At 35.4% G+C, this 26,614-nt stretch overlaps 1 protein-coding gene across 6 annotated transcripts in view; it reads left to right on the top strand.

Moving 5' to 3' along the window:
* CNTN5 (contactin 5) overlaps positions 1–26,614 on the top strand; it is a 610,938-nt gene that overhangs the window by 287,949 nt on the left and 296,375 nt on the right. For all 6 annotated transcript variants that reach the window (XM_058044080.1, XM_058044103.1, XM_058044112.1 and 3 more), the window contains one exon: positions 9,402–9,532. In XM_058044080.1, the coding sequence (XP_057900063.1) occupies positions 9,478–9,532 (55 nt within the window). In that variant the 5' untranslated portion in view covers positions 9,402–9,477. The remainder of the gene's footprint in view (positions 1–9,401; positions 9,533–26,614) is intronic.

The following is a 26,614-nucleotide window of genomic DNA, read 5'->3' as shown; positions in this document are numbered from 1 at the left end:
TCATAAATACCATGTCAAGATAAGTTCTTTTTTTTAATACAACTGCTATTTTTCTAATTTATGGGTTGGCATTGAGGCAGACTTGTACCACATATGCACTGACAGATTGCTCACACACACTCATTTTGCACACAAACCTCTCTGTGTCTCCCGTCCGCTCTACACATGAAACAGCCTCTTGCACTCAGCACATGCAGCCTACATCCTTCTCAGACAAGCGTCCTTCTGACAGCCTGACAGCATCACATAAAGCCCAGAGGTAGGAGCCAAGCAGAGTATTGATGGATCTTTTCCTTAACGTGTTTTTGGGACCCTGCCTTGCACTTCCGCATAAAGTGCATAGGATCTCACATCTTCAGCACAGAAAGGGTACTGATCCTTTACCTGCATAGTATTAAGCACCCTGGTGCACAATATGCTGTTATGGCGCAGCTGATTTGGTGATTTGATGTCTGGAAGAGAGCACAGAGATGAGTTGAATTTACAGGTCCATGGAGAAATTGTGGCCACCACTTCAGTGCAGTACACACAATCTCCAGGGCTTTAGCCTTGTAGAGAAATGAGTGAGGATCCTCTTACATGTTATTAAAATGCATAATATCATTAGTCTGGCAGCTGCATTAAGTGGAAGGCTTATGCTGGGCCCATTTATGCTGGCTGATGTGCTAGATGCAGTAGTAGTTAAGAATATTTTTTTAACTGCAGTCATCTTCCCTCTTGACAGTAGTTGGCTGTTGCAGAAAAAAGGTCAAGATAAGCTGCTCTTTATATGTTAGAGGTGGTTCTACCAAGTGCAGCAGAGAGACAAAATAACAGCAGTGTCCTGCTGGTCCTCTCATTGTCCTTAATCCCTTGCTTGGCAGAGAAAGAACATTTCCAGATGTGATCACACTGGCACATATTACAATCTCCCAGAGGAATTTGGAAATAAACAAGTGGGTCTGAAAAACATAGCATAAGAATATGCCTTTTTCCTTGTGATTTTTCATTGCAAATAAATCAATAATACAAAATCAAAATACTAATACAAAGAGTGCATATTAAGAGCAGGTTACGAACATGACCTACAATTCTATAGTTTTTCCCTGAACTTCTCAATTTCTCTGAGGCATCTGTTACTCTTAATATTAAGAGCTTAAATAAATTTCCTGAATAATTAAAGGGAGATACCAAGAACAGATTATCATAGATGAAGAGTGATTTTATTGTCATTCAACTGAGATTGGGAGTTAAATGACCAGTAGAGTTTTTCACATGCGGTGGAAACTTCCATATACAGACAAGTTAAGACTGTTATCACTCAGCTTTAGCCATCTGAAAGTTAATTGAATAATTTAAGCTGTCTAGGTTTCTGCTGCAATCAGGTTTCCATCAGAGTTAGCAAAAAGAATGAGGTTGTTCATCTCACTTCAAAATAACTGTCAAAAATCTTTGAATTAATTTTCCTTCTGGTTTTCTATTCCTCTTCATTTACTAACAAGAGAGCTTACAGACTTCATTTCCAAAGTGTCAAATTATACACAATTTTCTTCTTTATTCTTTTTTTCCTGATAGATATTAATAATATTGGCAGAACTAAAAACAAAAAATAAGAAAAATTGAAGAGTGTGTAATGACAGCTTGAGAGACTTTGAGAAATGACTGGTCATAAAGTTCACACAAGAAACCAAACAGCTTAACTGTAGTGTTTGTGAAAAAATTTTTGTTATTTCCAGCCCAGGCTTCAAGAAATCTCAAAATCATGCTGCTGAGTGAATCCATGTTGCATTTACAATCCTAAGTGAGAGAGCAATGCTTTTTAACCTGCTTTATCCCCAGCAGCTGCTTGTTCTCTGAAATGTGAGCTGAATTTTAGAAGCTGTCAGTCTGATTGGCAAATAGAGGGAAAAATCCACAACAGATCTAATTCCACTCCTTCCCTTCTCAGGAGGCCTCTTCCAACAGGTATTTTATTCACCAGAGAACAAGGGCATGCCTTGTGGTGGGAGCAGCTTCTCGAAGCTGCCCCAATGCCTGAAAGTAGACAGGAGTTCATGGTTTTAACTCTTCTCAGCACCCCATACTTCAAGGTATATCCCAAGTCATTTGACTGCCTGAGCAGTACCCTAGCTTCTTCAAGCTTTATTCATATGAATGTTACCAGACAGAGCACCTCAGTACTGCTGGTTTAGAGAAGCTGAGGACTCTTTCTGCCATCTTCACTTGAGCACACAAAGGCATTTTAGGTCTGCTTTGCAGTAAGAATGTCAAAGAGGATCTAGTTTCTATAACAAATAGCACGGAACAATCCCTCATATAATTCTGCATAAACCAGTTCTTGGTCAAGTGATGTTGTAACTCTCCTCTAGACATATTAGTGGTTGATTTGGTAAAAAAAAATAATATTAGACACAATGCAAATGCAGTCAACTGGTTGAAATGTTGGAAAGGGACACGTTCTGCATCTTACATACAAATATTCTATTTTAAATATATATATGCAAATATATTCAAATACTATAAAATAATCAATATTTAATACAATATTAGTACAATATTAAGTTTTTATTTATGGGTGTTGTGCACAGCATTCCAAACAGGTTTGATTCATCTGAATAATTTAGATGGACTAATATGTATTTTGACATACTTATTCAGCGCTAACAATCAAATATTTTGGTTTGTTTTTTAGAGTGACAGTTCAGATGTTCATTCACCATTATAGAAATTGTGATTGATCATTATTTCAGAAAAAGTTATTTGATTCTTTTGTAGAATAGCATTCTCTGCTTCTTCCTAGACCTGAACTGGTATCTTTGAAAATTTATTGCTATCATGAATAAAACAACAACAAAACACAAAAAAAAAAAAAAAAGAAAAAAAAAAAAGAAAAAAAACCCACAAAAAAAAAAAACCTTATAAAAAATTAATTTAGATGTTGAAAGTCTTGGTTGCTCACCAAAAGAAACCTGACAAAGAAAGCTTCCACTGCAGAATAAACTTTTAATATTAATAGCTTTAAATTGAGTGTTCATAAACAACTCTGAAATTTTTTTATTTAACTGCTCAGTCTTGATCTCTATTAAATTTCCTTTACAATAGTTTGAACAATTACTAAAGCTTGCAAATAAATGATCTTTCATTGGGGTAGTAATCAATCCTACAAGATGCCTTGCTGTTTACATTAGCTTAATATAATTTCTTTTTCATTTTTCCTCTAACAAATTTCAGTGATATTTCATTGCATAAGTGTCTATAGTATGACTTTTATCAAATATTAACTTCATATGGTTTTAGTAAACTTATACCAATATAAAAACAGTATTGTCAAAAAGACTTTGGACTGAACAAATAAAACTTTTATTGAAAGCAAGCAGGGCCATGAACTCAGTTGAGATTATTTATATTCTGTATAACCACTGTCTGTAATAATTGTGGCCTGACTTTATATCTAACTATTCATTAGGGAGATATTTACAGACCAGCTCTTTTTAAAAATTTCCAGCCAAGCTACTTCCTCTATTCATTATGAGCTTTGTAATATCAGAGTCTTTGGTTTTCTAAAGCCTCTAATTCTCCGTGGACTCAGCATTAGAGGTCTGATCCTCATGGGAACGAAGAGGATAGGCTGAATTGTTGTCTGCAACAATTCCATTCATATCTTCCAAGCCCTGATTGCAGAAGAGGTTTTGTTGGGAAGCAGAGAGAGTTTGGTGCAGCTCAGAAGGCTTTAAAGTCCAGAAGTATTTTAATCTCTGTCTTCAGGCAGACCTCTGTCTTCTTCCAGGACTATAACAAGCCTTTTAACAGAAAGCCTAGTCACTGGTACTTAGCTTGTTGCATTTATTGATCTCATAGCTTTGTCACCCTAAGTAAGGTATATTATTAGCAGTTTCATTGCACCTTATGCCAGCATCCTCCACTTACTAAATGTGATGAAAGGATTTCCTAATAGTACTACCTAAAACAATCCAAGTATATTTGTTCTGCGCAGCATATGCTCTTCTTTTTCTGTTTGGATGTATGGGTGGGAATGGCTCAGTTTCTAATTCTTTTTAGTCCCTGCTTTTGCAACTCTGTCTAGAACATCAGAATTGCATATCGCTGGTGTTATTTCTTCATTACCTGTTTGTATGTTCCTTTTTTGAAAGGAAAGGGAAAATGAAATAATTTGAACATTCTTCTAATATATATTGATATAGGAAAAAATATTACAGCGAAAACTTTTATTTTTTGTGACAAGTCACAGCATTTCCTCTGAGAAGTATAGTCACTGTAGACACAAAGATTTGCTCCACTGCTTTGAGAGAGGATGATCTCTTTCATGTCGCTACACATAAACGGATAAATATGCATATGATGGAAAAGGGAAATTAGCTAGTGATAACAGAAGAAATCATTTTGATATCAGTGTCACAGTATCTATGCTAAAGGCTTTGTTTTAAAAGTATTTTAATTTTAAAAAGAACAGACCCTTGCATTGCATTTAAATTTATCCTACGTGCCAGAAAACAAATATTAATGATAGTAGATGCTATTGTTACCTTTAGAAAAAGCACGATTTCACTGGATCTGGTTCAAGCCTCTTGCACATTAGGGTTAACAATACTGAATTAGTACTCTGTATTCGCAAAGTCTGCTAGGAGTCAGAGCCACAGGAAAATATCCATCCTGTCACTACCAGCTAAAGCAATTCATTAAAACATACTGAATGGTGAGGGCTTTAATAAGTTTTCTACAATTATTACACAGAATTAAAATAAATTGTAAAAGTAATTTGGCAGAAATCCTGGGGAAAACAAAGGACTGGGGTAGTACTGTGTGGAAATTGAAAACTGTTTCTAATTTTTGTGCTGGAAAAGACATTAGATAAATTACTTGCTGCACATTATATACATCTGTATTTTAGATCCCCATTTTATACAAATTTCTTTCAGGGAAAATTCATATCCTTGGTATTAAGAAAAAAATAATTTACTGAAACTCTGTTTATTGCAAAGAAACAAGAATAACAACAGGACAGAATTTAAAAAATCTAGAAATGTTAGAGAGTCTAAATAAAAAATCTGACTGTAGTGCTTTGTCAATTCATGCTATTACGAGAAAGACATCTGTAAAAATAGTATATTCTAGACAGCTTAAATTTTCTTTTCTTGAAGAATGAAGCCAAAAAACCATTCTAAACCAGCCAGTTGGATTTTTGTGAGGTCCTAATTTGTAACTGAGGAAAAAAATAGATAATGTTCAGCTGAAATTATTTTAAAGTCCTTTTAAGCAGCACCTTTTGTGGGGTTTTTTTTGGTTTTTTTTTTTTTTTTTTATTTAAAGTCTTCCTCATTTTGTGATAGTCAGGGTTGGGAAAGAAACAAAACAAAACAGAAAATTAACAAAATTTTCAAACCAAGAACAACTGAAGACTGCTGGTGTATGTGCTCTTAAACTACTTTTAAAATAAGGCAATTTTAAGTGGAAGATTCTTCTTGTAAGTATAACAGAATGTTAATTTGGGTTTTTTTCAGCAATAAGACCCTTTTTTTCCCTTCTTTTTCTTTAGTAAGAAAGAAGATGCTCCTCTTAATGGATTTAGTTCAGCTTTGATCTTTATGCTATAAGCATAAAGGAATTCTTCAATCACGCACATGTCTAAGGGTGAGAGTTCAGTTATTGGAAAGATAGGTGGCAACCACTGATAGTAAACCCAGGAGTACATCCCTTCATTAAGTCTAGAACAGAAATTTGACTATCTGCACATCTTTATTAAATACAGCATTTTCATCCTCCTGCCCATGTCATTTCCTACACAGCACCTTTGTCATTATCCCACATGCCCCGTGGCAGCCCTACACATGCAGAATCAATGTCTTTGTCATCTGCACAATTGGTACTCCCCAACCCCAGATGTTCAACAACCCTACTATGTTGGTATGCATTTCATTCATCCATATGCCAAGTACATTTTTAGCCAACTATCCTTCAAGCAACAAGAAATATAGAAAAACAGTTAGAGATGCAAAATCCTTTCCTTATGAAAATAATCAGGATTTCTATGTAGATTTTTTAAAAACTATGCAGTGGCATATTTTGCCTTTGCTTGTTTGCTGCCAATTATTCTACAGAGATCAGCCAATGTATTTATACAACAAATATCCAAATAGGAAGGCCAGTGTCCAACATCCATGACTTAAATTAGATTATCTCTCTATAGTGCTTTGGTTTTACATTTTCATATCCCTGTGTAACAGGTCTGAAGTATGTATTATATTGATAGGTACAGGTTACACAGGGTTGTCACATAAAAGTTACTATAGCTGTTCAGCTATAGGCTCTTTATCCCACTCAACTTGTGATAACTCTGATGTTTTCAATGACACATTAATTAAAAAAATCTTATTTTTCACAGAAAGTTTAAATCCATTCTGTTTCAAAATTTCTGAGGGAATTTAAAATCTTGTCTTTCAAGAATACAAAAAGAAATGTGTATAAATCTGTCTTTTATTTTAATATTACCACTGTTTGGCTCCAGTTTTTCTTCATCCTGTTTTTTGTTCTACTAATCACAACCTTTATTATTATTATTTTAACAGTCTAATCCAATAGGCACAGCAATACCTAGTAATAAAAACAGCAACAGTCTCACTCTGTAATGTTTGAAAATTTGGTGTATGTTTCCCTGTTGATGTTAGAGAAAAATCACCAAGTTAAAATAATTTCTGTGTTTCACTGGTTTAAAAGTAGCTGAAAAGATGTTAGGAAAATAATAAGAAGAAAAAGTAATATAGTTGGGGGCAGGGGGAGAAATCTCTGCTTTACTCTTTTTAACGGATATGGCCATGAGGGAAAAATTTAAATTTTAATGAAAATACTTATTTCCCAAAGGCCTGGCCAACAAAGAATGCTGAATGAGATAATTCACTAACCAAAGGAACACAATGACTGAAAAGCAGATTATCACTGAAGTGAAAAACAAAGGCAGAAGACATTAATAATTAATTGAGGAGGTTTCCTGTGGAGGTTTACCTGAGTTACAAGCTCTATGTGGAAAGTCACTCGTCTACCAGATTGCTGTGCTTTCTTTCAGGGTTGCTTATACCTATGTGTATGTCCAGTATTAAGTTTCCCTGGTCTGAGTTACCTGAAAGGAAGTAAAAACCCAAAATGGGATTTTTTTATCTGTGTCAAAAAGCATATCTTCTGTGCTGTTTAAATGAAAGCTGACAAGCTACACCTTTATATTGTTGCAGGAATAACTGCCAGCAACATAAAGAGATGTCATCTTGTGCTCACACAGTGTGTCTCTCTATATATGATGGAAAGACTGTCAGAACTGGTTACAACTAGAGATGCTCAGAGAACAGTTGAAATGTAATAATCCAGCAGGAACCTCTTTTTACATTATGATTTATATTTTTATTTTTAGCAAGTGTGTAGAGCTTTGCTTCTGCTCTTTTACTGTCAGGGTTCTAACAGAGAATAGGACACCCGAAGCAGCAAATATGGCATGTAACTAAGCTGGTTGTAATATGAAGGAGTCCTATTCCCAAAAGGGGTTGGATAGGGGAACTAAAGAAGTTCTCCCTTGTCTCATAATTATGTCATTGCTCTTTTAGTCACATGTCATTGCTCTTTTAGTTATAAATCACAGCCTCTACTGATTGAAGATTCCTTGGGCTCCAATAAGAGGATCTCAGAATCCTTCTGAATAGATATGACTAATTTTATATAGAAAATTATGTTTGCAACTTGATGCTTTTCAAGTCAAAGACCAGAAGTAAACATATTTCCATACAAAAGCAGCTGAAATTTCTCATATTTCTCTGACTTTTCAGACATTTGAATGCAAAATTTCTTGGATTCCAATGTGGTAAAGTTGCTGATATTGTTAAAGTGATAGCTAAGAAGACTGATCAAAGACTAAGCTAAAATTTATGTTCATGTCATGGGATAGATAGGAATCACAAATATGAGGAAGAGTAGGAGATGAGTATGAACAACATATTTTGTAAAAGTGCTGATTTTTTCAAAAGTATTCTTAGATTCTTCATGCACTAAGTTGTATCTGGAATCTATTTCAATCCAGTTTGCAAGTAGTAAAAACACCTGGATTTTCCTAAAACATTTTAAAAATTGTTTATACTAAATATACCAACATATTACTTTCAGGAAAATTATCACCTAATGGTTTGAGTTGAAAGGGAAGTATGCAGGTACCTACTTCAAAGCTCCTTCCAAAGCAGATTCACCTGCACAGGATTGTGTCCAGGAGGGTCTTGAATATCCCCAGAGAAGGAGACTCTACAACCTCTCTGAGCAGCCTGTTCCAGTGCTCTGCCACTACTCTCAGTCTTCCCTCACAACAGAGATGCTTCAAACCCCTCATCATCTTCATTGCCTTCAGATGAACCCTCTTCAGTACTTGCTTGTTTTCCCTGTACTGAGGAGCCCAGACTTGGACACAGCACTCCAGATGTGCCTCACCAGGGCTGAGTAGAGGGGCAGTATCACCCCTCCTCTACCTGCTGGCTCTTTCTAATGCACCCCAGGATCCCTCTGGCCTTCTTGGCCACAAGGACACACTCCTGATTCATGGGCATCTTGTTGCACAACAGAACCCCCAGGTTCTTCTCCGCAGAGCTGTTCTCCAGCAGGTCAGATCCCAGCCTGTGCTGGGGTTATTCCTCTAGGGGTGCAACACGCTGCATTTGCCCTTGTTGACCTTCAGACAGTTCCTCTCTGCCCATCTCTCCAACATGTTGAGGCCCTTTTGGAGGGCTGTACAGACCTTTGGGGTATCAGCCACTCCTCCCAGCTCTGTATCATCAGTAAATTCCTGAGGGTTGCCTTCAGCCAGGGTCACTGATTAATAAGCTGAAGACAACTGGACCCAGTACCGATCCATGGGGAGCACTGTGAGCCACAGGCTCTAACTAGACTCTGCACCACTGCTCACAACACACTGATCTCTGCCCTCCAGCCGAGTCTCACTCCACCTCACTGTCCACTCATCTAACCCACACTTCCACATAAGCTTTTTGAAACACTTCATATCAGAAATCAAGATAATTTAAGGAAAATAAGAACACATGTTGGGCCATGTGCTTTGAAAATATTTTCTGTGAAAGATATGTGTACTATCTTCTAATCTTGTTTTTTTGGAAATTCAAAGCTTCAAAGCACATGTAGTTTTAAAGTGATATTCATGTCATATATATGCATATATGCAGAGCACTGCCACAGACATTTGAGCTATTAACATTGTTAACTGCTGGAGCAAGATCCCTCTGAGTCTGAGTCAGAGGGATAGAGAGTCCTTTGGAGCTAGATTTTTAATTGCATTAGGAGAAGCTTTGTCTCTTTAATTGTTTGTCACATTATTGAGAGATATTTTTAATTTTCCTAACGGAGATCTGTCTTTCTCCCAATAGGCTAAGCTTTAATTAAGAAACGTCAACGTTGCTAACAACTGCACAAAGAGGGACGGAGAGACCTTTGTGACCAAGGATGTGGTTGTCATGGAAACTCTTGCTGTTTCTGTCACTCACTGGCTGTCTTTCAGGTAAATCAAAACAAAAAACAAGAAAACTTTCCTTATCGTTTTAAGACTCTTAACTGCAAACAGAAATAGGAAGATGTAGAAGCATGCTGGAGAAGATGAACATCATTATGAAAACTATTTTCCTGAGTGTGATGACCACCCTTAAGGGAAGGAAGCCCATAAGATTCAAAAATACTCATTGGTTGAAAAAAATTACAGAAGTGAGAGAGTCTGCAAAGAATCATGGAGTATTATTGGTAAATTATACAATTGGCATGAAAATTAGTATGTTAGTCCCTGACCTGCTGTGTGGGCACGTGGCAGTGGGGTTCAGACAAAAGTGTAGGGTAAAGGGAAAAGAGTGATTAAGCACAATGAAGTGGGTCTTGGATCAAGAGGACAGGATGGGAGGGAAAAGAGAAATTATAAAGGTTCATTAAAAAGGCAGAGATTAATTAAAGAAAGGAAAAGAGAAAAAGGGAGAACAAGAAAGAGGAAAAAGAAAAGTAAAAACGGGTACACCAACCCTCACTTCAGCATCACTCCGGATGATCAGGATGCCCATCCTGGTCTCAGTGCCAACCCAGTTAAGGGGATGCCCATCCTGTTTTCAGTGTCAACCCAGGTGGCAAGCAGCAATCCAGCTGCATCAGTGTGGCTGATGGGATGTCCAGGGTCCGAGGGTCAATGCCTGGACTTGGAGCTGGGTACTTTTTTTGTGGAAAATCTTGTTTAGGTCCCAGTCTCACCTTATAGTCTATTTCCTCTTTCTGCCATTCATTCCTGCACTCAGATGTACTGCATTGTGGTTCTTTCTCACAGAAAAGTGCTGCCTGTCTCCACCTGGCCCCTCTTCTGCAGTCAAAACTTGTTCTTTCTCAGAGGTTGCTAGTCCAAATAGTCCTTGGTTATTACCAAAATTTCATGTCTGTTATTACTAAAAGTTCTTGCTTGGCTTCACAGCTCTATTGATATTTGAGGCACATTAGCCAAGTATTTTCTGAAAATGGAGAGCTCAAAAAAAACTTCACTTTGGACCACTGTTTATAAGGTCAATAGACAGTGGTCTTTAGTACTCATCAGCCCCTCATAATTTGAAAGGGTCTCACTTACGATCACTTTTTATAAGTTTGCAAGAAAGTGGATTTTAGTCATAGTAGTATGCTATCCTGGATGCAATTCAAGTTGGTAACTTTCTTTGAAGGTTCAGCAACAGAAATATTATTCCATTTGGGTTTTTCAGCCAAGAAAAATATGTTTTAAAGGTTACTCTTTTAAAAAATCTGCTGCTCTTCTACTTCCTGGAAATAGACAGTGTTTCTGACAAGCTGGAAAGGGGCTTAGTCCAGGTGCAATTCTTCAAGGCCAAAGCCTAAGGAGCATTTCTCAGTCCATATTGGGACCTAAGGGTGGGTGGGAATGTAACTAAAGTCACCTTCTCTGGGGCTCTACACTGAGTGATGAAACTGTAAAGATTTAGATTAAGATATTGACAAATGCTGTCCTTGTATTAAGACGTGATTATTGCATCTCAGCAGTTACTAAGCTACTCTTTTCCCAAATTCTTCCAAAATTCATTGGGTTTGTGTCATCACAAGATGAAATTTAAAAGTCTGATTAGTAACAATAAAGTTATATTTGACACAGTAATTTGATAATGGAAAGTGCCCATGGATGTCAACGTGTATGGTTTGCATGCATACATGAGAGTCTAATTTAATCTGGTTTCTTTCTTGTAGCTTCATTGTGTTATCTAAGTCTGTTGATTTTGGACAGGGAAATTTCTTTTTTCTTTATGCTGGACTATCAACCACATTGTAAATATTAGTTTTCATTATAAATGTTTGTATTTTGGTGATTCCAATAGTAGTAATACCTTACAACCGCCACCTATTAATGTAATTTAATTTTTTAACATTGATATTTATATTTTTATTGCTACAAATTGCAAGGAATTTGATGCAAAATTCAGAAGGATGTCAGAAATTTAAATATAGGATTTCTTTCTACGAATTATTTCTTTTATCTTGAAATCTTTGATTTAAATGTTAACATCTGGCAGAAGGTATTTATCTGTGAAACTAATGTACCTGAGCCTGCAGCTGGTTTCACATAGCTAATATCTCGTTACTCTCAACTGCTGTTAGAGAAAATATCTGTAGAGTTTGCTCCAGATAGATTTGCCTAACTCTGTATGACACATCAATACGTTTCAAAATTTGTGAGACATATGTCATATGCTGACAATTCTGTATCCTAAAATTGGATACACAGGAACAAGCTTCAGGTGTTTGCCACAGGCATTGCTTAGGCACGTACATTCAAACAACATCTTGCAAAGACTTAAAAGCATTAGCAGTGAGTAATTCTAATATAGCATAAAAGTGTGTAACTACTTGGGAATTTAAACTGAAAGTCAATATTTACAGAAGAATTTTATTTTAATTACATTATACCCTGAAAACTCTTGCCAGTCATTCAGCACCACATTTAAAATTGGCTGTTCCTCTCATCTGTTAATTTTTTACTTATATCTGATGGTTTCTAAAGCATTCATTTTTTAAAATTTCATTCTAATTTGTGATTCTTTAGGGTTTTTAAATCTTTATTCCATATTAATGTAGTAGATTTAACTTCTGTAAGAAATATTTTTAACTGCAGTTCTTGTTTTCACATATTGTTGAATATAATGTGATAACATACATTTTTCACATGCATAAGATAACATTTTAATCACTTCATGTGCAGTAATAATTATTCATTGTTTAGTTTTATGCTATATGAGCTGAAATTAACAAAATTTTTAAAAAAATGGATTTGAAGTTATTTTAATAAGATCATCTGTACAACTAACAATTTACTGTCTCCATAACTATAATATTTGATTACATCATCCTGCATTTGGAAATGTTTTTACATTGTGGCACTCATTAAAATATGTTTACAACTGCAAATAGTTCATTCCTACAGCTGATGCAATTCAAGGCAGCCTAGTAAGTTTGATGCCTGAATGCACTGTTAACAACAGAGCAATAGATATTGATGGTGCTCCACGAAGAGAGTTCATTCAATTTCTGTTCTTCTAGACTGTGTTAAAATTCAGTACTTACTTGTCCATTTAGTCATCATATCATGGGATCACTTCTAGCAGCAGGCAGTGTTTGGAAGAGAGTTCTGCACTGTGGTATTGATTTTGCAGTGGTAAGGGAAAGAATCCAAGAGAAGAGATGTCCTCTCTAGTTTGTGTTGATCCCATTTTTATATCATTTTTGTCTTAAAACTGACTCTGTTATTTTGGGTTGTACTTAAGCATGAATGTATAGAAGTGTGCTTAGGCTATATGGAAAATAATATTTGAATGGAGAAAAATGTATTTTTCTGAACATGAGAATGAGGACTAAATTATGTATCTTACTCTGGTTTAAGGCAAAGGTAGTCAAGGAGTACAGCTCACAGTTATACATTTAAATTGTCAAAAATCTAACTTCTATGAAATATTGATAATTAACAGATAAAAGAAGATCTCAAGATTGAAATGTTCTTTCTTATCTGTAATACTACCCTTCAAGCCAAAATGGAATTGAAGAAGAATTAAGCTGTTGTTTTTGACCTAGGGACTGCCTCACTACTGAATTGACAGTTGGAATAAAAATGTTGATTTTTGGAGGGTTTTGGGGGGATTTTTTTCTTTTCTGTTTCTTCCTCCTATAAAGATTTCCTGTAGAGAAAGACAGCATGCTACAAAAGAATAGTTTACTATGGGGGAAACTGTAAGTATGAAATTCAGAGTAACTTTTTAAAATCTGATTTGATTACAGGAATACATAAAGTACAGGGCTGCTCAGTTTAAATTTAATCTAAGTTCATCAGAATTAGTCTGGGTGTATACTCCCAGGGTCCTCTTGTCCTGGTTCCCCATAATCACTTTAGAGTCGGCTTTTATGCATGTACTAAAGGCTATTTATTTTTGGTTGACTCTAGGAACAGAGTGTGTGAAAAAGCAGAGAACCTTTTCTTTGTCTAGGCTTGTTAAAGAAGTTTTATTGCACTGAATTCTCAGAGAAGTTGGAAATGCATATTACTGAAAGGTTTTTCTTTAAAACAGAGCCCCCTGACCATTTAATGAGACAGGTAGGTCTCTTGGAAGTATTTTTATAACAGAAAAAAATGAGGTCAGATTATCATCTCATGATTTATAGAAAAATTAAGATAGTGGGTTTTGTTTGCAGATGTAAGACACTTGAAAAAGCTAGCTTGAGAATAGGACTCCTGTCATTCTTTTTAATAATTATTGCTGCCTGTTACAAGATGTTTCAAATTTAAATATATGCTAAAAGTTGCATAATAGAGTGAAAAGTATTTATAGAGTTCTAATTCTATTTTAATCTAACACATATTCTGTATGCCTTTTTGTTCCCCTGCCCATTTATCTACTTCTGTAATATTACCTTCTGCATGTTAATTGGGTCAAAGTGAGATTCATTTTCTCTGTAAGACTGCATAATTCATGCCATCAATAAAATTATGGGTATAATGTAAGTAGCAAGAGTTCACAAGATAGAGGCAGTACCTCTGAGACCCTGCGGTCACTGTTCATAGCATTGAGTGGGTAAACATTTGTCCTTAAAACTCATCTCTATGCACCATTCATTCCTTTCCACATAAAACACTCTTACTACTAAGAAATGACTGCCTCAACATAGAGGTTTTTTTTCCCTGTATCCCTCATTATGGTGTTCAAAGTTAGAATCAGCAGGACTTTTTCTGAGCAGTTGTTTGCTAGAACATAATATGAATGGAGACTTACAAAAATGCTCTCAAGTAAAAGAGCACAAGCAAACACACAAGTCCTGTAATAGTTTTGACCTGCAGCTGGCATGGATCTGAGGTGCTTCCTGTCTTTTTCGTGCCCATCCCTCTCCATCTGGCTGCTTGGGGGCTTTTAGGAATTTTCTCTATCATTTGCACTTATCAGCTTCCAAAACACATCACAAACCTGCTCAATATATAACTTTCAGAACTACAGCAGCCATGGACAGGATTAAAATTCATAGCCTAAGGTTCACAAATTCATTAACCAAAGTATATAAATATGCATACCACTCTGAGTTCCAGGACAATTTCTCATTTTTATTCTTCCATTTTTTAGACAATGTCCTTCCCAATTCAGCGGACAGCATGTGAAAAGCTGCTACTCTGTCATATGAGTGATGAACACATGAATGACCAGTGTTTATCACTGATAAATCTATGCAGTTACCCACAGTACCCTGCCCCCGACTCCTGGCCCTGCACTGATGGTAGCATAGGAAATACCATGCAGCTTTGTCACCTTTGATAGCTGAGCATAAAATCCTGGAGACAGAGCTCTCGATAAGTATTAGTGCCTGGGGACTTTCCCGTTCACAGACTTCTGAGTAAAAATGGGAGAGATAACACACTTAAACCTTCTGCTGCTCATCCTGACGTACTGCATTTGCAAAGGGTGCAAGGCAAGAAAACAGCCACAGCACTGAAAACTAAGGCAGATTGCTGTCCATATCCTCTCTCTCCTGGATCTTTGGTTGAATTAGGGAGCAAAGCACTTATCTGCTAAATATTGCAATTTCTTTAAGTTTAATTCAAAAGAAGAATGGAAAGGTAAAAAGATATTTACTACTTCCAGATTCCTGATGTTATTTAATGTTAAATAATCATGAGTGTTAAGAATGGGAAAAATTCCAGGCACAAAAAAGGACAGAGTATGGATTTAAGAAAATATTTTTAGGATAAATCCTTCTGCTTGTATGCATGTCTGGGTTGTTCTTTACTTTTTAAAATTTTATATGTTCAATTTATAAAGCTGGTTTCCTACTGCTGGCCAGCAAGATGTTGAAAATTGTTCTTACGACTTTTCTCAGATATTCCATGTCATACTTTCCCAAATACTGCAGTGTGTGGGCCTTCACCAGAAGTCCTCATCCCCAGGAATCTTATACTTTCATTCATACTACAGGGAATTTGGCTGTTATACTACACATTGCAACAGTGATATAATTTTTGTAGGAATATTTGTAATTGGTTTGCTGATAAAAGTAATTCATTCTATGAAGTGATTATCATTTTCTTCAAGTGTGCTTCTAGATGATCACTTCTCATGATTGCAAGTAATAAAAAGAGCAATACTTGGTCTTAACAAGCAACTAAGTCTGTTTTCTCTTACTTCCAGTGCCAGACATGTACAAGGAGTAGTTAGCTCATAATAGAGAATAATTTAGAGTTTCCAAGCAGCAGTAACAATATCACAAATACATAATAAGTTATTAACTTCATTTCAAAAAGTCATTAGTGGTTAGCACAACGTTTTTTAAGCATTGACCTGGCCTTTTCTAATAGGAGTGCAATAAAAAGGCAGTGAAACCTTGAAAATTATGACAAATTCAGCTTTGAAATGAGATACTAGTTTTTCAGTAATGAGGTTAAACCAATATTGGAAGAGGTCTGCTAGGAGACTGGCAGATATGATAATGCTTTAAGTTGGAAAGCAAAATTAAATGACTTTAAAAGTTAAATGATTTCTAATAGAAATTCTGTGGTGGACATAAATGAATACATGAGTTTGTGTGTGTGTGTGCATGTACCTGCACTGTAAGACAGTAAGGCTGGGTTGCCTTCAAAGTCATTTTGAGCTGCACTAATCCCTGTTTCCCCTTCATACATGTTCTACATCCCCCCGGGTGTTCATTCAGAGCATAGCAAGCTCTCTATTGCTTACTTTCATAGAGCTGCTCAGAAGTTTCTCAATATGCTATCAAATTATCAGGTTAGATGTGTTCAGGAATTTTTGCTACTTTACTGGCCTACAACCACATGAGCAAGATTGAATGCAAACCAAATTGTTGGTTCATCTCCAGCCTTATTCCAAGAAATAGCACCTGGTGCTTTAAACCGTAAGGAATACCAAGCTCAAACCTTCTGACAAAATCTAGTTTAAAGGTTGCCTCCTACCTATAAAGAATAATCTTAAGAAAGAAGGAAATCTTGAAGAAAAATCTAAAATTGCTGATAATTTTTGCAGTAAATAACTGAGAAAAAAACCATACTCTGTTAGGGAACATGTTAGGGAAAAAAACCACAGCAATAACCAAAAACACCTGCAAGGGTGTTTTCTGTATTTATTTCTCACTGCTCAATTCCAGCATTAGGTAGCAAACATATACTTGCAAAATTTCTCTGTGTTCTTGAGACTTCCAGAGTTTACTTTTCTTTGGTTAAAAGTTCCATTCAGCACTCTTCAAGTTATATGTTGCCAAGTGTGTATGGTGGTCTCTTCTGGCTTTACCTAGCATGGTAAATTATACTTAATGACAACACAAGATTGAACTGACAAACGACAGACCACACTTTTATGGTAAATGCTCTTTCAAATGCAAAAGATTTTTGTTGCAAATAACATCAGAGAAACTAATTGCTACCATGGGTTGAAAAAATTCAGAGCATAAAAAATGGAATGTATGTAAAACACCATCAGAAATTATCCAGGAAGACAAACTCGTTGCTGTGTTTGAATAAAAAGTCAACTTTTTAAGGTTGTAAACTTTCAGCAATGATATGATTTTCTTCCCACAGCTAATATCCATAGCTATTCTATATATGATAACTATCTGTGTTAGAAGGCCACACATAAAATAATCTGCTTCCTTGCAAATATTCTCCTTTGCTCCCTGGGTGGAATTGCTCCCTTTTTCTCTCAGGCTTTCCCCTTGGAGTAATGGCAGTAGGTTAAACTCAGAGCAATTTTAGCCAATATGAAGTTATTACTTGTTCCCTGTATCATACCTGAAGTCTTCATATTTAAAAAATGCACTTACGTGGTTTTGTTTCTATTTTTTTTCTCAGTTGTTATGTAAAATGTCTTCTTACCACTTGAAAACACTTTTTCGAGTCACCCTAAAATAGTAATCATCAACCTGTGTTGAAAACCTTATTGTTATTTGGAAAAATTACTAAATTAGGTAAGAGTAAAATGTGCCAGTTTCTCTACATGGGAGACAAGCTGGTTGATGTGGAGAGGTCACATCTCTAATGATGAATAAACACTTCATAGCTGTGTGAGCTGATGAATGTAGGTAGCTGTGGGGAAACTTCTTGCTGTTCCAGACTTGATGCACTAGTCAACTCTATAGTGCCTTTGTTTAAATTGTTGCTAGCTGTTCAGTGACAGCAACTTCTTAACTGCACTGTGACTAAATGTCTTCCCAAAACTGAATGAAAAGAGTGTGAAAAATAAATCTCACTCCTGTCAGAAAATGGGATATATGCATATATTGCTCCATGATAAGGCAGTGGGAGGCAGTTTATCAAGCTCCATGCAGCACTGAGACTGGTAACTGCTTTGCTCAGTGGACTGCTTTGATAGGGAGGCTTTTCCCTATTAAGTGCAGTAGTGTGAAAATGTTATAATAGTGAAGAACATATCCTGCAATTTTGGCTTGTATTCAACATGGCTAGATGTGCTATGTACTGAGACCACTTCAGCAGTGGGTTTAGTTTACTTCTTTGAATTTATCTACCTTAATGTTGGGTATTCAAGTAGAAAGGCCTATTCTGTTAAATACTCCGTCAGAGCTGGTTTTGATTGAAATTTTTCTGTGGTTGTGTGTTGGGGGAGTGAGGAGGTTGTGTAGATTTTTATGTTTTAATCTTAGCATCCCTACAGCTAATACAGTGAGCTCAGTGGTTAAGCTGCTCCTGTGCCATTGATGTCCACTGGGGTGTGACCCTGTGCTGTGTGCACCAAGGCCTGTTCTTGCCCTTAGTATGGTGTGCAACTGTGCAAAGGGAGTGTCACAGTCATGGCACTACACCAAGTGTCAATTTAGCTCAGCGTAAAGCTGTAGGTGGTTTGCTATGGCTCGCCACACAGCCATTAAGAGTATCATCTCTGCCCAGCACAGAATTGCAAGTGATAGTATTTAAACCCCCTATAACACCGTGAATGATAGTGCTCTCATTTTGTCCAGGAAGAAATGTGAAGACAGGCATTCTGACTAAGCCTGTGATTTAAGCGAGTTAGGTAAAAAAAGAATGTAATTTTATCATCTGCAAGGGGATGTGGCATCATTGAAATTTACTATTGATTTTAAAGTGATTAAAAAAAGAACAATGGATCACAGAGTCAGCCATTTTAGAAGAAAAAGATGAGCATGTTCATAAATATTTCCTGACAGTGTAACTTAGCATTTCTGAAAGTTCTCTCTAAAGATGCTGTTTTCCTCTAAGCCCTGTGGAATCTACTCTTAAATGAGTTGCTTGGTCTGGATGATTCTCCAACTGTTTTTTACTTGCCATTAAAGCCCTACCCTGTTCAAAAAGTAAAAAATGAGAAACTTCTCAAAAATTATTTTAGAATGCAAAACATAGAAAAAAACACAGAATGAAAATTTGCTGAAATGGTAGAATACAGAAATGAATGCCTTTTGTCTCATTGCTAATTTTTTGCTAAGATATTGTAAAGTCACGTTTGTGATGATCTGTTCTAAAAGTACATATGTCAGAGATGGGCAGAAAGTGAGGAGTGAAATGATCATATCTGCAGGAAAATAAATGCACTCTGATTTGGTGACCTTACCCACCAGGAGTAACATGAAACATTAAAATTCTGTAGAGTATACACTTGTACCTATCATTTATTTCTAACTCAAAGTGGCATATTTTTCTGTTTGTAATATATTTTTTCTTTGCTTAACTCATATTGCTTGATGACCATTTCAGATAGAATTTTTCAAAGAATAGAATTTGTTTTTTCCATTCACTGGGCAGTTCTTAAAATTTTCTAACAGTGTTTGATGTGTCACTTTAATGAGTTTAACATCCATATCTATGGAAAAACATCATAAATAATGTATAAATTGGGCAACTCAAAGAGGAATGGACATAGTGAAATAAAAAGAAACCATTGAAGATCTCTTGTTACATTAATTTCACCATTGATTTGACTTATTGGGTGAAATGGGGCCTAGTGATGGACTTAGTCACTTTAACACGATTTAGTTTTAGCAACGAAAAAATAAGTTTGTTAAAAACTGAAAGAAAAGAAACTCCACTAAAACTGTCTCAGTCTTCTCTATTCTGTTAGTATGCTCTTAAACAATGTCTATAATTTATACTCTATTCTACATAGTTAAGGCTGTGCATTTGCATGTCTCCCAACTTGCACAGAGCAGCCAGTCCTGTATTGCAATCTGAGAGTATAGTAGACATGGCAAACTACTATAAGAAAAATGAAGTAGATCTAAAGCAAAAAATTAGCCTTTTGATTGTGTGATATATGAAAAAAAAACAAACAGTGATTCAATTAAATACCATTTCCAAGGAACCCACCAGGTATTTTTCACTTTTATGTTTCTTCTGGTCAGTTGCCCTTACATTTTTTGGTAAGGTTTTAAAGTACCTCTGATAAGAATTTTATTACAAGCAAAACACTTTTAAAATTATTAATTATTTTTTGATGTAAGACTTGAGAAAATTATGGTTTAAAATATTTCTAATTCTTAGCAACAGTTAAAAAGGAGAAATTACTGAGTTTCCACTTGGATAAGGTACATTTTGTCATTAATTAGAGACTTTTGTAATGAACTTTTCTTAATTATCCTCATTTTTGCATTACTCATTTCAGTGAAAAAGTTCATTTTAAAATATTAATTAATCTTCCAAATAGAGTGAAAGCACATGCCTTTCTAGAAAGGCTTCCAGTTTACAACCTGAGTCTTCCTGGCATATTTTTTCATATCTGTTTAATTACTTAAATTTCTTCTTTCCCTCTTATACTCACACATTACCATCAGTTTTCTTTCTACAAAAGCTGATATAGGGAAGTCTTATATTATTTCATTCCACTGTGTAAACAGTGCTGAACAATATTCTAAGAAGCTCAAAATTCCTAAAATATTTGTAGGTATCAAATATATATACTATTTACCTGTATAAAGAATATAAAGATTTCAGTGATTTATGAGACTGGCTCATGGGAGAAGATTCTTACTAAAGATAGATTTAATTAGAGTGATTTTGGTATTTACTTGATGCTTAAGAAATGAGAAATTGTAAAATAAAAAACCTAGCTCTAGTCACAGCATGCTTTAATGAAGATTTTTTGGCATGAAATAAAAGTAAAGGATTAAAAATAGATCTATGTCCTGGTTCTAAATCCACAAAGAATATTAATACATCTGCAGAAAAATTCATCAAAACTGTTTTCCAAGGCTCTGATCACAATATTCCTATAATTAATTTCAGAGTAAATTTGTCTAGCGTTTGCTCAATTTGTCTAGGAGTAACCAGTACAAAAAATTAGCAGTTGGTGAGTTCTTTTCAGGTTGGAAGCCTTGAAACTTGCCTTTGCTCTGGTTTCAAAGGCATATCTGCAGCACATTATGATGTCTGCCCAAGTTACTGCAACACTGTAGAAGGATTGGCAGGTCTTTAAGAGTATGTGTTCTCAGAAATTCTTGGACATAATTTTAGAAGTTCTTATAGTTGAACCCAGAGAATGTGTTTTATTCCTTCCAGAAATATTTTTGTTAGTGTGGAAGTTGTTTTGTTCTTGTGTTCAGTGAAACATTATCATAGCCGGCAGTGATATCAGTAGTTTTCCTCTTTCTTAAATTTAAATTGCAAATAGATAAATACTTAAATTTGCATTTAAGCTTTTATTATGAATTCCAAGAACCACACACTCAGAGACGATTAATCCTAAAGGCCACATATTACCTAAGTAAACAACCCCCTATGTTCTTGATATAAAAATACAGCAAAATTATGTCAGATTTTGCATTACATCATATTTTTTAGCAGAAGGAAAAGATTTCTATTAATTAGCTCACAATTATTCCCTCTTATTTGTAATCTCAGAGTATTAAATATTGATGGAATTAATAGATTACCAGCTTCATCTTAATAATGTCAAACAGGCCAAAATTCAAATAGGGACTGGTTTAATGGGTTTTATTGATTTGTGTATATATGCCTTTTAATCATTTCTGTGCTTGACCTACACAATTCCTTTATATTTTAGTTCATAAAGAAAATGCAGAGACCTCCTGGGCATATTAGTTGCTTGGTAAAAATGTCTCTACCACGTAATTTTTATGATTTGCAAATAGTTATTTCTGTATGTCCCTCACATACTGCACCACATTCTTCTAATAGCAAGTCAATATTCTGTTAATTCTTGCTTCAAACTGAAAAAGGAAATTTCAGGGACTGTGTTGAAGTATTAAGTACTAAGACTCAGAAAATGAGGAATTGTGCTGCTTAGACTACTTAGAGATGTTTGCATAACGTTTTTCAAGATATCTCCATGTGCTTCTTAGGAAACATTGAAATGTCATAGATAATAAATGTCAGAAAGGTTTTTATTTGGACTTCTAAAAAACAAGTTAGAGAATTTTGACCAGTGGCTCTTTCAACTGACATGCTAATCAAATAATCCGAGATAAGGCAATAACTGCCCTGGTCTCTGTATTCCCTCAACCAGGCCCAAAGAGCATTTCTGTAATTGAGAAGTAGATCGAGCCAGGGATATTTTCCTCTGAGATTATGTAGAGACAAGAGCATTCTTGTAGCAGCATGTATGGCACCATGGCTTTGATCTTCAATTTGCAGAAATATGAATTTCAGATAGTCCTCTTGCCTTTAAAAAAGAAAGAAAAGGGGAAAAAAGGAAAAAGCAAAAGAAAAACAATTGTTAAATGGATGCTGGTCCTTTAGTAGAGTCTTCATTATACCTTAGATGAGCTGATTAACTTCATAAAAATGACTCACTGTCATTCAATTGATGATAAAGTGAGTTTAGCCTCATCTGGTGTGTGTAACTTAGTGTTCATTTTTTTGGTAAGATTAAATCAAATCCATCAGTCTTATACAAATGCACTAGTGTGGATTCCTATTAGATAGATTTGTGCCAAATCACAGCTCAAATCTAATTTCTACTGCCTTTTCCTGAGGCTTTTAAAACTCTGACTAAATTTACTCTCTTGCTGCCCTACTCTGCCACTCCTTCTGCTGCCCCAATTGTTAAGGCAGATTCACCAAGTAAACCTTACAACCCCAAGGATGAGAAATTTTTTCTTGTTAATTTTGTTAGATCACACATTCCAAATGGTTAAAGTAAAATTTACAATACCTTTCTGTCTAACAGTAAACTAGCTTTCTTTAATGAAACTAAATCCACACAGTATGACTGGAGATGAAATCCTTTGGTACTTGCCTGAATTCATAATGGACAGAAGTGTAAAAACCTAAATGGATCATGTGTAAATGTAGAAAGATTTAGAATAGTATATTCTCATTTAATCAGCCAACTACAGAATTCTAATTATCTCATCTGTGGATATAAAGATGAGATATACATATAGACATAGAGATTTCATTTCTAAAATAAGTTCTGGAGATACATTGCAAATCTCTCTCTACTATGTTTAACTGTAGACAACCAAACAAATCATTCAATCTTCCAAACAGAAGCCCTATGCAGAAATTATTTTGCCATCCATAGGATAGGTTTGTGCTTTTTTTTTAATTAATATGAAGAGCTGCTAAAATATGTGTTTCTTTGTAAATCTGGTATGTATATACTTGCCTTACATATCATCCTTCTATTAAAGACTTTTGGAATTAAGTGGACACAATTTTGCTTCCTATACTAGAAATGTAATTCAGGCACATTAAATTAAGAGTCTATCCTCCAGGTATTATCAGCAAAGACAAGAATAACACTCCTGAGAGATTATTTTAGGATACAGGCTGAAAGCCTTATTAATCATTCTCACTAGTATTATTACAATGGGGTGTAGTCATCACATTGTATGCTTTTTTACTTATTTCTCTTTTTTCTACATAAAATCAGACATGTAGAAAGAATTACCCAAAATCAGCCAATTTTTAGTTATGAAATTGAAAATTTCTCATGCAATGAAAGTATTAAAGCTCTGAGAGAAGTTTTTGAAGTTTTCCAACCTTTTTCAATATGAGAGTGACATATTACTTAAATTAGTAAAAATTTTGATGTCTGGAAGTACGTAACAATGAATTATTAGTGCACAATTAGTGCACTAATGCTTTTATTTTGTTTCACTGTCAAGGTTAGATAAATATTGTTCTCCTTGGCTGTCACTTCTTTTCTAGATGAAAAAATGGAAGTATTTCTTGTGCTTAATTTGAAATTATTAAGAAAAAAGGCATCAGAAGATAATTAGTTCAATGTGTTTCTGTCAGAAAGAATTTAGATAATGGTTAAAAAACTAGAATTATTATTGACATGTAGAAAAGACGTACACTAAAGAATATTTGTCTATATTTCCACTTGGTACTTTTTTATCAGATATTGTATTCACCTTCCCTTATTCAAGAATAATGATGGTATTTACAGTGTTTTATGAGACAAGGCAATAACACCATCTCAGAGTTCTGTGGCAGGTTTCACAAGACAAGGCCGGTTTAGGTAGATCAAGGATGGAAGTGACTATTCTTTGATAAGGCAGCAAATCAAATTATCTTACCAGTATATTATAACAGACACTGCCACTCCCACTGTTATTTCAAAGTTATTAGGAGTATTTAGGGAAAAAAGAGTATAGGATTTTTGTTAGATGTATAGTTTCCAACTGATGTTACACCTTGTTTCCAAGGTTTATTGCTTCTTGTCATTTAGCTAATTTTTGCATTCCTTTTTCACGTCATCTCTGTAAGTGTGAATTCTGAAAGTGAGCAGCCGAACTATGTGACAACAGAATAAGTAAAATATGTTCAATGGTTATATTTATAGGAATTAACTGAAGAGTTTAAAAGCAAAAGGGTATTCTTCCTTCACCAACACATTATAATAAAATCATACAATCATAGATCCATAGAATCATAGAATGGTTTGGGTTGAATGGACCTTTGTTGGGAAATTTACCTGACTACAGACTGGAAAAGTACAAAGCCGTGGCTAATTCCAAGTCCTGCACCTGCTAGATAGTGTGTCCTTGGGCCTAGCTGTAGTAGGATAACAAACAGTGAAAGAGACATGAGAAAAGAGAGATGTAACCCCTAAGGAATGAGGAAGAGTTGATGGTATAGTTTAACCAATAGATTGCTTGGCTTACAGAATATTCATAAGCTTATTATTTGCTGTATAAGTGTTTGATGCTTTTTTCAATAAACTGGACCTGTGATGAGCCATCTGGTGTCCTGGTCCCCTTCCTACGATAGACCTTAAAGGTAATTTCATACCAACTCTCCTGACATGGACAGAGGCACCTCCCCTGAGACCAGGTTGCTTAGGGCCCCATCCAGCCTGGCCTTGAACACTTCCAAGGACTGAGCATCCACAGCTTCTCTGCCAGCCCTGGTGAGGTGACGCTTGGAGTGCTGTGTCCAGTGGACTCCACACCACAAGAGAGACATGGACAAACTGAAGGCCATCCAGTGAAGGGCCATGAAGTGAAGTACGTCTCCAATGCAAAGGGCTAAGAGACCTGGGCTTGTTCAGTGTGGAGAAGAGAAGGCTCTGGCCAATGTGATCAATATCACAAGAACTTGAAAGGAGGGTGCAAAGAGGATAGAACCAGGCTCTTTTAGTTTTTGGTGCCCACTGTAATTAGGAAAACTGAAATATCAAGAAAGAATTTTTTACTTTGAGGGTGACTGAGAACAGGCTGTGCAGAGAGGTTGTGGAGTCTCTCCTTTTATCTACTCAACAACTTCCTGCACATGATCCTGTGCAACCAGTTCTATGTGTTTTTTCTGTAGTATGAGGGTTGAGCTAAATGATGTCTGGAAGTCTCCTCCAACCTTAGTTGATCTGTGAATTAGTTAACCAGTACTGAAACAGGTTGAGACAGTCAAGGCTTAAAAAAATCAATGTAGGTACTACATTGGGAGTTTGCTAAGAAGCAGGATTTTTTTTTGGTCAGAATTGTTTTCCTTAACAGTAGTGTGCATGCCATAGACTTGTCCTACAGTTTATTGCTCCTTGTGCGTCAGATGCTCTGCTCCTAGAGAAGTCAGCAGACCTTGGCATTAAGTTTGTTAGTTAGAGAGGCATCAAGAAAAAAGCAAAAACATTTCTTCATTTTGTGGATAATCTACCACATCTTTACATATGTGGTAGATTAAGTTAGCAACATTTTACCATTTCCTTCTCTCTCTCACACTTCTTTTCTGTCTTCTTTTGCATACATTTTCTTATCATCCCATTACTACACAAAATATGCTCTGAAAACTTCTATATTAACATTATATCAGTCTACCCATTTGACTTGTTGGCTTTAATGCTTGTAAAACACCTTGTACTGACAGTCAAGTAGAATAGTAAAAAGTGTAGTAATTCTACAGACTAGGGCTTTGTAGTTATGAATTTTCTAATATATGCAGTGGTTATTTTTCCCTGGCTTGCTTTGGGGTCTCTAGGTGCTTAGCTTGAGAAAGCAGAAAGGAACCATGTATGAATTTAAAAGTACTATTATGCAGAGCACATTAACTGAGGTTTGCAACAGTTTGGTGTTTTGAAAAAAAAAATTTCTTTGGAGATTTGTTGGCACTAAACACAACAGCAGAAATATCACTAGCAACATGTTCTTTACATTCCCAGTGGAACTCTAAGGAACTCTGGCTGCTTTCCTTCCTCATTTACATTTATTTTGTACTTGTTCAGCAGAGCTCAAAAGGAAGACAAAAATTCAATTTACACACGGATCTACATTGTTCCTGGCTATTCCTGTAAAGAAGTCATGATGGTTTGAACCTTTCTTTTAAGCAAAAGGAAAAAAAATATGTATACATAGATGGAAAACATTAATCATTGAATACAAATGTTTAAAATTCAGCCTTTTTTCTGCAATCTTTTTCACAAGAAAAAAATGCAATATAGCTCAATAATTATTTTTGGCTAGAATTTGAATGTGTTTCTGTACGTGTATTTGTGTCATATGATTTAGCTTTTTTTTTTTTTTAAGGGTATTGTGGTATATATTTTCTGCATGTTTTCTAATTTTGGTAAGTTTCAAGTCAAAAGTATATTTTTTTCCTCTATGTTTTACAGAGAGGCAAGAATTTCAAGTAGTACATTAAAATAGGAAT

Source organism: Melospiza georgiana, chromosome 2 (genome assembly GCF_028018845.1).
Source record: "Melospiza georgiana isolate bMelGeo1 chromosome 2, bMelGeo1.pri, whole genome shotgun sequence".
NCBI lineage: Eukaryota > Metazoa > Chordata > Aves > Passeriformes > Passerellidae > Melospiza > Melospiza georgiana.
Note: the sequence above shows the minus strand (reverse complement) of the source record. Positions and strands in the feature narration are given on the sequence as shown.